This window comes from Misgurnus anguillicaudatus, chromosome 21 (genome assembly GCF_027580225.2).
Source record: "Misgurnus anguillicaudatus chromosome 21, ASM2758022v2, whole genome shotgun sequence".
Classification (NCBI taxonomy): domain Eukaryota; kingdom Metazoa; phylum Chordata; class Actinopteri; order Cypriniformes; family Cobitidae; genus Misgurnus; species Misgurnus anguillicaudatus.
In genome coordinates, this window is record NC_073357.2 from 26,771,032 (window position 1) to 26,787,935 (window position 16,904).

The 16,904-nt window shown below is 38.3% G+C and overlaps 1 protein-coding gene across 2 annotated transcripts in view; it reads left to right on the forward strand.

Annotated features, from left to right (window-relative positions):
* The first annotated feature begins 2,006 nt into the window (after positions 1 to 2,006).
* svep1 (sushi, von Willebrand factor type A, EGF and pentraxin domain containing 1) overlaps positions 2,007 to 16,904 on the forward strand; it is a 117,166-nt gene continuing 102,268 nt past the window's right edge. For both annotated transcript variants that reach the window (XM_055199785.2, XM_073859925.1), the window contains exon 1: positions 2,007 to 3,508. In XM_055199785.2, the coding sequence (XP_055055760.2) occupies positions 3,008 to 3,508 (501 nt within the window). In that variant the 5' untranslated portion in view covers positions 2,007 to 3,007. The remainder of the gene's footprint in view (positions 3,509 to 16,904) is intronic.

The following is a 16,904-nucleotide window of genomic DNA, read 5'->3' on the forward strand; positions in this document are numbered from 1 at the left end:
ATTTTGTCCCAGTTCAGCCCTGACAGGTGCTGCAAAAATACTATGTTTTTAACAATTAAGCATAAAAAATATACACACATTTGCTTATCTGTTTGTTCAGAGATACATTAGAAAAAGCTTATAAAGTGTAATAGTTGGGACCTCTCATTACTCAAGCCAGGGCCGTTTCTAGGCATAGGTGAACTAGATGGTTGTCTAGGGCGCCACCAGCTGCAGAGGGCGCCAAAGAGCGCATATACATATTGACTGGTGCTTCACTGACTAGAATGAGTGAAAAATAATGACTGCAACAAAATAAAAGATAAACTTTGAATCTCTCATGTTTAACACAGAATGGACAGCAAAATACAGTAGTCAGCATTTAAAGTGGATCAAAACTTTGCTAACTTTTCCTAAAACCAATACCCAATACCTGTTCATGTCTTAGGAAAACTTTGATGAACTATTTTAATCCACTTCAAATGTTGACAATATTTCACCAGCATCACACAGAAGGTGCTATGTTTTATTTGCACAAAGTATTGAGGTTTTTAAAGACCACAACCTGCTTTCCTCTGTTTTTAACAGATAATTTTCCCTTATAATTGATATGTAATAATTATCAAGCAATTCACTTGTGATGATTTGCCCTGTTCAGTGTTTCTGCAGGGGTAGAGGTTAGGATGAACACATGCCCATCTACAAGTACATCTATCAGGTAAACACTTAAATGAGAGAAACCTTCCTGTTGAGGGCACTGTTGTACAGTTTTTACATTTTACATAAGACACATAAGATAAATGCAAAATAGGATATAAAGAGATAAAGGTTTTTTTACATTGCTATCCCAAATAAAAGAACTTTTTTGAAAATATGCTCTTTTTCCAGCTCCCCTAGAGTTAAACAGTAGATTTTTAAATGTTTTGAAAGTTTTGAAATCCATTCAGTCGATCTCGGGGTCTGGCTGTACCACTTTTAGCATAGCTTAGCATAATCCATTGAATCTGATTAGACCATTAGCATCGCTTAAAAATAACCAAAGAGTTTTGATATTTTTCCAGTCATGTTACGGCAGCAAAGTCCTTGATTATTACGCCAGAATGGGAGTACAGTTCCTTCCCAGCCATATCTGCCTAGAAAAATGCAACCTTTTTGTCAGTCTTAATTTTCTGTCAGTCTTAGTACACAATGTAACTACAGAAGAGTCAAGCCTCAAATAGGAAAAACATCAAAACTCCCTGGCTATCCTGTAGCGCGATGCCAATGGTCCAATCAGACTCAATGGACTGTGCCAAGCCATGCCAAAAGTGCCAGCGCCAGACCCGGAAATCAGCTGAATGGATTCCAAAACGTTAAAAATCAAATGTTTAACTCACGGGGAGCTGGAAAATGTGTATTTTTTATATTTCTATATAAGAGTGGAGTGTCCCTTTAAGACATCATATAATAATAAATATAATAATAATCAGAACATTATATTATAATAATGCATATTAATTATTATATTGCTTATCCGTTTGTTCGGTCATGCATATTAATAGACATACATGACATTGTTTACAGATCAGAGGGTAAATATATTGCATGCAATGTTCAATGGTGTGTATCTGTGCAAGAAGTTAAAATTTCCCAAACTCCTAAATGACAAGAGCAGGCTCATTTAATGCTTATTTCAAGAAGGGAGTCAGTGTAAAAAAGTAATAATAAAAATGGAAAATACTGCAACATTTCTAACTGTTCGAATGCATATGAATAAGTGATTTAAAAAGAATAAAATAATATAAAACAATGTGGGTCTCTTTAAAATGAATAGAAGGCCAAGCACTGGAGAACTTAACACTGCTCTCAAATGCAATATTTCCCACATTGTAAACTTTAAAGTTAGATTTATAGGCTGTGCTATTTCAGTTAGGAGTCAGTAGCTGCCTGTACTTTAATCTCACAATATTAGAAATAATAATCATCTCAATAATAATAATAATAATAATTGCTCTAGTCTGAGTCAAAAATACTCTCTGCAAGACCACCAAAAACTTCTTAAAAGCATCGAGACCTTGTTTTGGTTACTGATAAAATCACTAAAGAAAGTGGGGAAAGAATTAAAGAGAGAGAGTAGAAATGTAGAGGGGGGTCAGATCCTCCATCAGATTTCTCTTTCCACAAGACCCCCGAGAGAAAACAAGAGGAAGTAATAAAGCCTGCAGACAACGCTGATCTTACAAAACACTTCTGTGATAAGTCTCCCCTTAATATAACAGCTAAGCTCATTTAAACTTGTTAACAACTCCGCTTGTCCAGTGAGCTCCATTTTTGGTGTCCATTTCATGCTTGTTTTGTCTACACCTATAACCCCCGAATAGCAGATGGCTCTCTCTGTATCTGCTCGGTGGTGTGATGAGAGTGCTCGTCCGAGAGCTGACGAGTGCCAGACATATGGACTTGATCAACAGGCCCGTGCTGATGTTTTCTTTGGGCATGTTGACAGGCTGAGAGACAAACGTCTCTCTCTCACACACACAGACTCGCTTTCTCACAAAGGCATTGGCCGACATGCAGTCTAGAGCGTTTCAATGACACACAATTTTACTCGAGGACTCCAGAGGAAAAGTAAGAGTGGGGGTCGAGAACACATGGGGAAAACGAAGAGAGCATGATGAGAAGAAAAGGGAAAAGAGAGAGACACTCACGCCTCTGACTACCCCCTTTTTCCTCCGCCGCTGCTCTCGCTCGCTCTTCCTTCTCATTCCCTCTCTTAGTCTCGCACCAGCACGCACAACCTCTCTGTCTCTCGCTCTCATGAACTTTTCGTCACTCAGTCTCAGTCTTGGCTTTAAATGATTTTGAGAGCAAGGGGAGACGCATTTGGAGAGCGGTTGAGATGCAGGAGCTTCCCAGATGAGCCAGCGGAAAGATAAAATCCTCACCACGTCTGGAAAAGTAACGGAGAAGAGAAACAGGAGGACTTCTGCATCAAACTTCTACTGATATTGCATCAAACTTATTGGACTTATTTGTCAGTGGTGTAATAATGGTGCTACTAAAACTGACTTTTACATTCTGGCTCCTGTTCTGGTCTGGTTGTACCAGCCGGTCAGCCCGGGCTCAGCAGCTATCCCTCCAGGCACTGCGTCAAACAGCCCAAACCCGGGGAAACCTGTCTGAGAGCGCAGAGAGCAAAGTGGCACGCCTGGGCCAGGTCTTCAGACGTAGCGTGCGTCTTCTTCGGGAGCGGGGTGGTCGCCTGGATCTGGTCTTTCTGGTGGACGAGTCTTCGAGCGTAGGAGCTTCTAACTTTGGGAGCGAGCTGCGCTTCGTACGGAAGATGCTGTCAGATTTTCCGGTGGCTCCAGAGGCAACACGTGTGGCGCTTGTGACATTTAGTTCCAGGAACCATGTGGTCACGAGAGTGGACTACGTGTCCGCACCCAAAGCCCACCAGCACAAGTGCTCTCTTTTCAACAAAGAGATCCCCGCCATCACCTACAGAGGAGGTGGCACCTACACCAGGGGGGCCTTTCAGCGTGCAGCGGTAAGGGCAGCTGTGTAATCATGTTTGTGTGTTCAAGTGCGAGCGTGCGAGAAAGAATTTGAGGACTTAGGAATGAGGACTTAGGAAATGGGAAAGATGATGGATGGAGATACAAGGAGATAACTGAGCAGGAGAAGAATAGTGACTCTCCTGTGTTGACTGATATTAACAGTCCTAACTACCATCTAGTGTCAGTTAATGAATATTTAGACTTTGATTAATGCTCAATGTATTACATTTTCTTCACTGCTTGTTTATATCCTGTGCAAATTATCAGCTGCTGAGACAGGACTAAACGGAACCGGAAAGTCAAAATGATGATGGATGCATAAGGTATAAAGGATGTGGGGCTACCCTGATGACAAGGACAGCATAAATTCTTTTGTTGGTCCAAGCTTGCACTAACAAGCTTGGCACAAACTGTGGCTTAGTTTGTAGAGCACTGCATTAGCAACACAAAAGATTGTTGGTTCGAGCCCAGGAAACATGCATACTGATAAAATCTATACCTTAAATGCACTTGTGAGTGGTTTTGGATAAAAGTATCTGGCAAAAGCGTAAATGTAATAGAAAAACTGCTTGACGAAAAAAATGTTTGGGGTACGTTAATTAAGAAGCTTGATGAGGACACCAGTCTGTACTGTATAGTGGTGACCAGCAGTGCTGGTATTTTCAGCAAGATAGAAAGGTAGGCTAAACTTTTTAAGAGGGATGCATATACAAATATACAAATGCACCTACAACCATTTACTGTAGTTATAATGTGCATTGATGTAAGGAGCTGTAAACTTTCCGCTAAGATGAAAACTTTTCCTTGATATTTTAGATAGGGATAGGTTTGATGCTGGTAGGTTTGAGAACTTTAGGATCCAGACAAAAGGAATAGATATTAGAGCAGGGGTGTCCAAAGTCGGTCCTGGAGGGCCTGTGTCCTGCAGAGTTTAGCTAAAACTTCCCTCAACACACCTGCCTCAAAGTATCTAGTCTGCCTATAAGACATTGATTAGCTGGATCAGGTGTGTTTGATTAGGGTTGGAATAAAACTCTGCAGACACACCGGCCCTCCAGGAGCAGGAGTGGACACCCCTGTATTAGAGTCATATCTCGCAAATTAACTTTTTTCGACTCAGAGCCTGTCCACACAGAGAAGTGTTTAGCTAGGGTGACCCTACGTGCCATTCTTCCTGGAGGCGTCCTGTCCAGGATTTCGGTGCATCTTCCAGAAGTCGTATTTGTCGACCGTATACGTCATAGAGGATTATTATTATTATTATTACAGAAAAGCAACCGTTACATTTTAAGGTAAGAATGAAACTACGATTGTATGTCTTATGTTTTTATGCCTGTACTTCGAATTCATGGACGATGCCGGACTTTTGTGCTGCATATGGATGTTAGGGCAACTAGCACTATGCATTATAGTAAGAAAAAGTAGATTTTTAAAATATCAAAACTTTTATTCAATACTCATACTCAATGCTAAATACATGTCTGACTGTTGAAACAAAGCAAAAGAAAACCAAGAAAATCGCATTCATGACGATTTATGGTGATTTTATTTCCGTTACACCATTGCCTATAATGACGCTGATGCGGGGTTCCCCTGTTTCAAGATGGCGGCTCTATTTGACGCATTCGTCCAATGAACTGCCGTAGCTCAGTCCCTCCAGAAAAGCACGATTGTGCGATCGCACGATTTATTGCATAATCAGCCAAAGTCCGCATATTTATGCGGGGCTGCATTTTTTTCAAATACGACGCACTTTTGCCGTATTAATTACAGATTTCCGCGCACAAAATATGCGGGGCTTGCATGATTTCATAATCCCCGCATTTTCATTGCAAAAAGTCACATATATATTAGTAGAAAGTTGAAAAATGTTGCATTTACTTCACACAAGCGCAGCCGTGTCCTCTGTTGCCATGGGAACGTTATGAAGTGACGTGATTATGTGAAGTGAACATCACTGCAGCTTTTGCAAGTTTCCACAGTTTTTGCAATTTTCGCAAATTCCTGCAATTCCATCACATAAATTGCATAAATATCCTGCATATTCCATCGCATTTTTTAAGAAAACGTGCTGCAAAATCGAGGATTTTTGCCCGCAACAATCACAAAAAAACCTCTGCGTTTTTCTGGAAGGACTGGTAGCTAGTGTACATATCTATGAGCGGTATACATAAAAATTTTGTATAGGATTGCCACTTCGTCCAGAGGGATCTGGCATTTTGGGTGCTGCTATTTTTTTAAATCAGGTCTGTTACTGGATGAATTTGAACACGCCACCCTTGCGATTTTGTGTGTACATACAAACTGTATATTTTGTGTTACGATGATGTCATCACTACGCGTCTCGACCCACGTAGCGTAAAAGCAACAATGCTTGTGTTTATGTACTGAGCCTATCAGCTTTACTAAAGCAAAAGCTCCAAGTTGTCTACTCAAACACATTTTTAGTATCTCTGTGGCAAAACGACAGCACCACATACTGGTCTGGCATGTATACTACATTGATTTAAATTGGTTTCGTGTGAAAGCACATATTTCTTGAGACGCCGCTGTGTTTACAGACTTTTTACAGTCTCATAATCAACGCAAGGTGTTAGTGAAAAATTATTTATTCCCTCTTGCATCATCAGGTCCCTTTTCGTTTCAAATATTTATGAAGGTTCTTTTTCTGACATTTTCTTGTCTTGAATGACAGCTGTGGTTTGACAAATGGCTTCACTAACCAGGATCTGCAAATGTATTAAGTTGTTATGGAAGCACAGTAGGAAATTCCTTTTGTTCATATGCAATTAATTGGCATCCCAGTCAAACTGTAATATTTCGTGACATTCAGGTCTGGAAGCTTTTAGTAGACACATTTTCAGTCTTTCAAAACTACAGTGGTCAAAAGCACATCCACAAAGTGCACCGATTGAGAAACAGACTTCAGTTACGCCGAATCCAATCCAAATCCAATATATCTGAGACTCTCTCTTTTTCATGTATTTTATGGCTTTAACTGCAATCTGCTTTCCTTTACCTAAAATATGTTGTTTTTCCAATTCCAACAAACCTATGATTTTAATAAACACCAGTGGTTCTTTATTCCCTTCGTTGGACACGTGGAATTGTTTGTGCAGCCTTTCTGTTGTCATGTAATATCTCTAAAACAGTCAGGTTCTTCTCCCTCCAACCTCAGTGTTTGGTAAGACTAAGTGGGTATCCTGTGTTGCCAGATCCCTCACCCTGCTTTCTGTCTATTTGCCAAACCAGAGAACAGCTTGCTCTCCATAAAATATTCTTCTCTTTCTCTGCTTCTGCGTTTCTGATTAACCTCCATAGGGAGTCATTGCATCTAAGGCCTTGACCAAATGAATGTGATATGGATTAGAAATTTCCTATTTCCAGTGAAAGCTTGTCGCAAGTAGGATTTAGTTTCCCAGCTGGGCTTCTCATACATTTGAAAGCAGACTATTTGTCTTATGTGGGTATTATTAAATGGGAAAGAAAAGAGATTTTTAATTGCTCACATTCTCTCTCTCCCTCCTGTTTTATTTCTCCACACGACCCCCACTTCCTCCTACATGACCACTCAACAGGGCTTTTGAACCACAGACTGCAGGAACCTGACCGTCGTCGAGTCTAGACAGATCAATGTGTCCAAATATTTCATAGTGTCTCTTTAAAAAACATCTGTCTGCATGCAGGCCCCCCTTAAAATGTGCTGTGCAAAAACAACGACACATTAAAGCTGAGAAATAAACACAAACCTGAGACAAATACATAAAAACCTGAGACAGATGTAACACAGATGATTTTTTACACAAATATGCTTGTATTTATACGCTTGAACTGTTACCTTGTCTGTGATAGAAATGGCATTACGGGGCTACATTTCTTTGGTCTTGTCTGGACTCAAAAAGAAAAATTCAGTTTCTACACTGTAACTCTGGCTCTTCCTAAGGCTGCATTTGTGTTATTAATTAAGAATGATGAGGGAGATCCTTATTAGAGACAGACTGTACTGCACAAACCATGATAAGACAGCCAGGAATGCCTTTAAACCAGCCTGGAAGCCACAGATATGTCTGCAGACAGGCAGATAAGAGCCGGTTGGTCTGAAGAGGCAACATGATTTATAATAAACCAACCAATTCTGCTTAAAGACTTAATGGCATTTATGACATGCCTGTTGCATAACAATAAGTTGTGTTGGAGGAAAAGATTGCTTGTAATAGTGTTGTGTTGTCTTACAGCTAACCAGAAATTAGTTTATAATACTGATTAAATCAAACCATCGGCTACACAAGGGACAGAAGAGCAGTAAAGTGGTAGAGGCACAGTATGCCTGGAGAAAAGAGATAAAACCAAGGTCCAAATTAAAGCAACACTAGATAGTTTTTGCTCTTTGCTCCCCCTACAGGTTAGAAGCGGAATTGTCCATTACCACTGTCGTAAATAATTTAGCCTACTGCAGCATATGGCTCTGATTGGATTGTAGGTCTGCCGTAAAGCAAGTTTTTGTAGTTTTCACTCGAACTACAGGACCACGACCCAACGGTTGGAAACTTCTCTAGTGCGGTTTTGGCCGATAGAGGGCTGCAAAGCAAATGTGAAAGTGCCGTTCACCCTGTTTCAAGTGGATGAATGAATGAAACTTTTTTGGAAACGTTATTTAAAGGTACAAAAAAAACTCTTTGGTGTTGCTTTAAAAATCACAGATTATCCGATTCACCATTTTACATTTCCTTTGGTGTGTAAGTGTGTGTTAGTACATCTTAACAATATGAAAAGGTACAAATCCCAAAATAAAGTCTTTTCTTGGACTACAACAAACACACAGGTTGTAGGCAACAGTTTACTTCCTGGGCCGGTTGACATAGACACGATGGTCATTATTATAATTTCGCCCACTTACTCCTGTAAGTAGTATATGTTTTCATTTTTAACTCTTTCACCGCCAGCATTTTTTTAAAAAGTTGCCAGCCAGCGCCAGCGTTTTTCATGATTTTCACCAAAGTTTAATGCCCTCCAGAAAATGTTCTTCTTCAGATATATAAACATACGATATACCAAATGAAAGAACAGACCCTCTGCTTTCAAACAAAAAAAACCGTTTTATCCTACCTTGAGTAGTTCTTTTGTAATCAGCTTTTGAATATGAGTAGGTTTCTGCAAAAGATAATTCCATTTTTGTGACGGACTTTTCATAGAGATCCCATTCAGAGCGATCTTTAAACTGAAACGGACATGCAGCAGCTTGCCATAGGGCAATACTTCCGGGTTTAAAAAGTTGCGGAACTTGGTGGATAATAGCGGTATTGCGGAAAGACGGAAAATCTCGTCATTGGCGGGGAAGCGTTTTCTCTTAATTGACGAGATATCTCGTCAATGGCGGGGAAAGAGTTAAAGATTTACGACTGACTAAACCATGATTCAAACGCAAGTTTTGAAAAGCGCAGATTAGCGTTTGTTGTTTGTCGTTTCTACGATCAGATATGAAGATATGGTTTTAATGTTTTAGTAATTTTTACCCAATTCGTTACGTCCTGCTTAACCCTTGCTAACAAAGTTGATCGATCAACGACATCTGCATTTTGTTTATCAGATTAGGCTCGTGTGTTTGTTGTAGGACCAAAAAAAGATTTAACGCGTTAACGTTTACTTTTGGGTTTGTACCTTTTGCATATCGTTAACATGTACCAATACAAAATTACACACCAAAGGAAATTTTGAAATCGTGAATATGCCAGTAGGTGCTCTTTAAGTCCTGTTAGTATTGCATTGTGAGCTGATCTTCCAAATACCAAGGAGCGTCACATTTCCGGCTGATGTCAGAGGTATTCAGGCCAATCACAACGTACTGGTTAGCTGGCCAATCGGAGGCACAGTGCTTTTCAAAACGATGAGCTTTTTACAAAATCCATGCGTTTCAGGGAGGCAGAGCTTAGAGGAGCAACAATGTGTTTTTTGCACCATAAACCATGCGAACACACTGTTTTTATCAACGTAATAGGTGCTCTTTAACACTACGTCAGCGCCAAATGCAAGCAAAATCTGGCTTAAGTAAATGGCCAATAGCTTTATTAGTTGACCCTTAAGGCAACAATAATTCACAGATTAAATAATACGTCTTTGACATTATTACATAGTCGACCCAGAAAGTTATGTAAGTGATTCAAATCAAAGACATACAAACCATCTACTGAAGAAAACATCTGTTGCATCTTCAGTGGAACATTTAAGGTCATTCAAGTTCATTAAAATTTTTCTCAAGATTTCCTTTTGGTGAACTGGGACACACATGTGCAGGGCAAAATACAATAAATGTGACATGATGGTAAGGAAAATCATCTGTTTTTGATCCAACTTTTAGGATTTCTTATCAGGAACACCAGTACAATATAGTTATGTTAAAAGCCATCTGATGGTTTTATTGCTTCCTATTCTACAGTTGCTAAAGTGACATAAACCATGTCATCAATAAAGCGACTCTAACAGTATCCACTGAAAAAAATGTTGTGTACAGAGACAGCGTTTCTGTTTGCTCTATTGGTAGATCATTGTGTTAGCAACACAAGGGCCATGGGTTTGATTTACAAAGAATGCACATAATGATAATGACTGCCAAATGCATAAATGTAATCAATGAACATCGTTGCTATGCACAAAACTATTAAGGGTGAATTTTTAAAAATAAAGATTAATACATACATCATATGAAAGTTGAATGAATAAGCTTCCATTGATGTATGTTTGTTAGGATAGGACAATATTTGGCCGAGATCCAAATCTAAATATTGAGAAAATTGCCTTTAAAGTTGTCCAAATGAAGTCCTTAGCAACACATATACATGATATACATATTTATATATCTGCGGTAGAAAATTAACAAAATATTTTTATGGAACTTGATCTTTACTTAATATCCTGATGATTTTTGGCATAGAAATTTGATAACTTTGACCCCTACAATGTATTGTAGGCTATTGGTACAAATATATGTGCGACTTATGACTGGTTTTGTGGTTCAGGGTCACATATAGGTTGCATTACTACAAAATGTTCTGTCTCCCCTGTTGTCTTCTAGTTTTTACCTAAAAACAAACCTTAGAGATTTTTCCTGGTATACTGCAACATTCATCTCCAGGAGAGCCCTGTCACACACCCTCTAAAATCTACGCACAGAAAATTACTCACTTTGGACATTTATACACAGCAGAATGTTTCAACACAGTGATTAGTGGTAAATGGACGGCGCATAGAGTATGAGTCAAATTTAGAGCAGTGGGGGTGTTCTCATCTCGACTGCACCACCAGCAACACCAGTTCAATGTTCTGTACTGCCAACAAATCTACAATAATATTTAAGAAGAGAAAGAGTACATTTTAAAAAAGTTGCCGTTTATTTCAGCACTAATAACTTAAGTTTACTTCTGCAACAATGCAAAGTCGTGGCCATACATGTTTCTCACCTCAAGTATGTGAAATGAAAAGCAATGCTTTTTTTACCACCACATATATGCATGCTTCATACATGTGCCACTGAGGGAGCATAACATATGTGGAGGCCCAATTTATCATCCTAAGAATTACCTGGAACTCACAGATGTTATTTTTGTTTTGAGAAACCATATGCCTGCTGTGGGATTCATAAATGGCAACAGGCGATGTTTCAAATTAAGGGTGTGGTTTTAGGAATTTTGCTTTTATTCTCTATAAAAAAGAGAGTTCATATGATAGTGCACAGAATGGTTAAAATAGACTATAAAATAAGCACTGAAGTCTCTACAGTATGTGAAGACTTTGATTCCAAAACAAATTTTTTTGATTGATCTATATAAATGACTGGATTGCGCATGACGTCACAATTGTGAAGCCACCGCGCTGCCCTGTTCGTATGCACAAACATTCTATCAAATCAATGGACGTTATCAGATTTCAATGATAAAACATCACTTTACTAGTCTCCATTTTTATATCTAAAGTCTCCCATTATTACAAAGCAAACGTCCTAAGCATGTACATAGTTATTTACTGAAAGTTGTACAATTTGCTTTTTAAACAGTTATTATGCATTCAAATTATACATATACTTCATTACAGTATCAGATCAGCAGACAGACAGCAGCATATTTAGTATTAATGACAAACGTGCTCATTCTGAAATCTATAAATATTCATGCTTTGTACCGTATGTGCATGCAATAATTTGCTGGTTTTGTAATTATGTTATCTAAACTTACAACAAGTTACCTAAACTCGTTCAGAGAAATAATGCTGGCCGTGCAGCTGAATGTCAAAAAAACTTTATTTATACCCTTGCCATTAACAGAATGCAACAGAATGCAGCAGAATGCTGCCCGATTAAGACAAACATTGCAAATAATACCAGAATTAACAATTAATTTACGTACACATATCCTAAAAATTAACCTTGTGTGACTGATACGCTGTAAACCAGGTGAATTTAGATCATGATTTTGAATGTAAGTCAATGACGCCGGTCGGGAATACTGTACCAAGATGGCCACCCGAACACTGTGCAGTCTAGGCGCAATCCAGTCATTTATATAGATCAGTGATTACAATAAATATTAATTAAACTGCAGTTGGTTTGTTTTGATTTGAGCCTTCATAACTAAAAAATACAGCTAAGCAGAACAATAAAACACAATAAAAACATGATAACATAATAATAAACATGTTTTGACTAAAATGTTAAATCTTGTTTTGGAACCAAACTCTTCATATATTATTATTGAATCTGTGTCCATTAAATGTAAAATGGGGCACTTTTATAAGGATCTCTTTACAGAAATGCAATATAAGGGGCGGTTCACATTTGGCACGGAAAACGCGACAGTTGGTTGGTTCTTGTCACATGACCTGCGTTGCGCTTGGGGCATTCTAAAAAGTTGAAATGTTTTTAACTTGATGTGGTGCGCGCCTGGAAAAACGCCTGGAATACGAGCGTGTTGCAACCACTCCGTTATGAGCATGCATACCGCGTGGCTACATTTGAAATAAAGACTTAAGCGCGCAAAAGATGTGATATGTAAACGGCTCCTAATATACATAAACATATTATCAGTGGTGTATAAAGACCTTACAAAATGAACTGTATTGTTTTTATTACCTTAGAATAAGCAGCGGGTCCCCTTGCATGGAAGTCACTTTTTCGCACTGTCATGTTTCTACAGTATCCCTAAATGAACAAACTGCTTTATAGATCACGCTTTGTCACTACCGTGTCTCAGACGATTACCTGTTTGTCCTGTGTTGGCTACCATAGCTTTGCTATGTGTTTCGAAAAAGGAGGCGTGAGCTGAACCAACCCAATATCACGAAATTACGTACCTATAGGCACGTATGGACCAACGTGAAAATGTCACGTTTTGCCGCGTTTGTGCGTGAGCATGTTACGCTTTTCTGTTTAGTGTCACTTTCACGTATTGGTTATTCAACTTTTTTGTCCTAATTTCTTACCATTGTCGCTTCGGTTTAGGGTTAGATTTACATAAAATGACATCCCTACCCAAACCCAACTCTAACCCCAATGTAAGGCGACAATTGGTTAAAGTTTAGAAAATATAAAAGAATAAGTCTTGTATCTTTTTTTTATTATAAACCAATACTTAAAGTGACATATAACGCAAGCACCAAATCTAACCCTAAACCGAAGCGACAGTGGTTTGAAAATAGGACAAAAAAGTTGAGTAACCAAACGTGACAGTGACACAAACAGAGAAGCGTGATATGCTCACGCTCAAACGCGGCAAAACTTGACATTTTCACTTTGGTCCATACGTGCCTATAGGTACGTAATTTCGTGATATAGGGTTGGCTGAACAGTTGGTTGCAATTCACTGTCTCACCGCTAGATAATAAAAGTCCCACATTGCACCTTTAAATCCTCTCAGGAAAATCACCACATTCCAAGGCTATAATTGATTTGGTCCTTACTTTAAAAAGAACAAAAATACTGACAATTTTTTTTTTGTAAAAATCTAAATTGGCCGAAGCCAGGCAATTGCATCGATGCTTGTATTGCAGTTTCAGACAATAAAGAAATCAAATTATGTATTTACACATTTCTAAAAGACTGTAAAGTTCCTACGCTATCTATGTTTTACGAGTTGGCTAATTCGTATTAATTCATACGACCACATTTGTACATTCTGGTATGTTTTGCCTTGACCCCTGTGATGTTGGGGTTTGGTGCGGGGTTAGGTTTCGTTGTTGTTCTTCTTCATGACTTGTTCGCTATCTCACTTATTCGTATGAATAGATACGAATTAGCCAACTTGTAAAATATGTAAGATTTCTTGTGAGATCAGGCTGTAAGTTCTGTTTATTTGAAAGCATTGTTAAGTACAAGAGAATGAACGTCTGTATAAATGTTATGTAAAGATGCCTAATATGTGCCTGTGAACTATGATAATAAGGCTAGAAATTGGCAGCCCTGTACAAGCTTCCCAAGAGTCTTACTTAAAATACCTCACAGTTGAGGCCACAAATCCACAATTTACCATTCAAAGAAAAAACTGGCCAGTTTTACCCACAATATTTTAAGTGATACTTGTATTAAATGATATGTATTTGTGTGTGTTTCGAGGTGCTGTATGTTCTGAATATGCACATGTTGTGTGTGACTGATGTGTTCATGTGTGTTAAGGGGGAAGGGTAAAGCATACCACAGGAGGAGAAGCCCCGTAAGTGACTGTCAACAGCAACTTACTGAAAATAGCTTCCTCACTGTCATCTCTGTGCTATTACTGTGATATTACACAGGTCGAGAAACCTGTGTGCTTCATAGACAGCAGTTTGGAAAAGATCTAAGCTCATATATGAGTCATTGTTTTCTTACCTAGATGCAGCTGTGAGTTTCTAGATATTTCAGATATTTCAGTGACTGCTCTCATCTGAAGATAAGATCCAGAGCTAATGTCTTAGAATACATTACTTATACTGACTTGTGTTGTATTTGGCATTTGTTATGACTATGTGCAATTAGATTTGGCTCAGAAGTGTTTTATGTATGTTTTTTTAATATTGCGTTTTAATTCATTCACTCTGAAGTCTCAGAAGCGCAATATGTTTGACACTTTCCTGGTTTGCTCTCAATAGCTAAAATGCATTAAATAAAAAAATGAAAACAATTACCGTAAAATAAATGAAACTATAAAGTAAGCTCTCTGTGAAATTGTAGGTTCAGAATGATCTTCGTCAAGTGCAATAATCAATCATCATAAAGGAAAAACTATTTTTATAAAGAAAAACATATGTTTCACAATTACAGACAGTGGAGTTATATAATGTCAAAAGTACTGTTGTTATTTACAGCCCGCCATGTAGTTTTGGATGTCCTAAATTATAATTTGGGCATTTTTAACCTGCACTCTCTAGCAAGACCTTACAGAATTGTAATTGATGGATGAGTTTCACTGTTGTTTGGTTTCCTCAGCCATCAATTACACACAGGCTCAATGTTATGGGCCTTAAAGCCTAGTATTTAAATAAGTAAATTACATAAAATAAATTAACTAAATTGTTTCATATGCCAGTGTACATCATCTATTTAGCTTAGATATAGGTGATTTCAGCGGTAACAACAAAAAACAAACGGCTTTTGTGGACCAAACTTAACTTTTGGTAGAATTACGCAAAGAATCAGTAACCACAGAGTCCTTCTAGAGTAGCGGAGTGGCCATCGGGAGAGTCGGGACATTTCCCGGTGGGCCGGTAGTGTTTTGAGGCTGCGAGGGCCAGTCTGATAATAGTTATACATTGCAAGGGTTGGCAAGTTATATAGCAACCCCGTCTGGCGGCCTGATGTGCGGCCGCTTCCCGCTGGTCAAACTGTGCAGCCTCTTTGCTCAACGGCAGGCCCAACCATGTTAGGATTTTAAAAAAATATAGGGGGATTATTGAACGGCCCCTCTCCAAATTGCATAGCCTGTCGGCCTTTGATGTGAAAAGCCGCGTCGCCGAATACCTGCTATTTCAGTACATATGCGGTCGGATTGATCCATCAATTTGATAGAAAGTGTGGATTACGGATGTTTAAAATCTCTAGCCTGGTGATCAGTACTTGAATGGATAAAATCAGCACATTTGCAAAGGTTTATCTCCATATGGCTACATATCATAAATAAAATTTAGAAGGGTAACTTTGCAGTATCACATTTTATATTTCCTACTATTAGATTTCTATTAGATTTCCATATTAATAGACGAGAGTATTCAACTTTATATAAATATCCTCACAACATTATTATTTCTCAAAACTTTGACAAAAATTATTTTCAAATGAACTGTATTCTTACAGTTATTCAAAGATGCACACATTATTCCGGTCCGGATATGATTTGAATATTAGACGAGATAATATAACGGCAATGAACGTCTCATATGCCAATAAATATCCACATATAAATTAACATTACAGCATAATGAAATTAATAAAAAGACAAGGAAGCAGGATTGGCATGTAAATTGTATTATTATTAGCGGGAAAATAAGCAATATTACTGAAATAAACTCTGAGGTAATGCGACAAACACGTTAAAACAAATAAGCAATAACCGTGGAAAAAACATTATTATCTCTCAAAACTTTATATGACAAAAGGAAATATTCTTACAGCTATTTAAAGATGCACAAATTATTCCATATTACTCCGTTTATGAGCACATTCATCTCTGGTCTCGCTCTGTTATGTAATAGCGGATTGAGGTGCGCATCTCCGTCTTTCAACCAGGTATCATTTTGTATAGTTACTCATTTAGGAAAATTAGCCATGATTTAATGATTTTATTATTATTATGAAAATGTTTTTTTTGGGGCAAATTGATTACGATTTGTATTACCCTAGTTTTACTACAAATAGGCTACGAGACATTTTTTTTACCACGGAGGGCCGGTGGTATACGAAATTTCCCGGTAGATTTTTTGGTCCCACTCCGCCCCTAGATTATTTATGATAACATGCAAAATAACTAACCAGTAAATTAACTTAGTTCAAATCATAGCTAAAGCGTAACAACCATTACACTAAGCCAGTGGGTCTTCACTATTTTTTTTTTCAAGAGAGACACACTGAGTCAGTAGGGGAGCCGCCTTTACCACAAAGTATCAAAAGTTACATCCAGTCATGTCTGCTTATCAATCTGTTGCAATGCAATAAATATGAGGGTGAATCATTCTTTATCATTTACCAGTCAAATTTGTAACTGTCTGAGACACGCTAATGTCCCTTAAGCCCGGGATACACTGCACGATAATTGGCTGTCCCAGACGAAAGATTGGCATCGTGAAACTATTGTCGCGATTTCTGTGATCGTGGCTCTCCATCGGTGGTCCTATGTCGTACAGTGAGAGAGGTTCAAAGACGGCCGTTTTCCC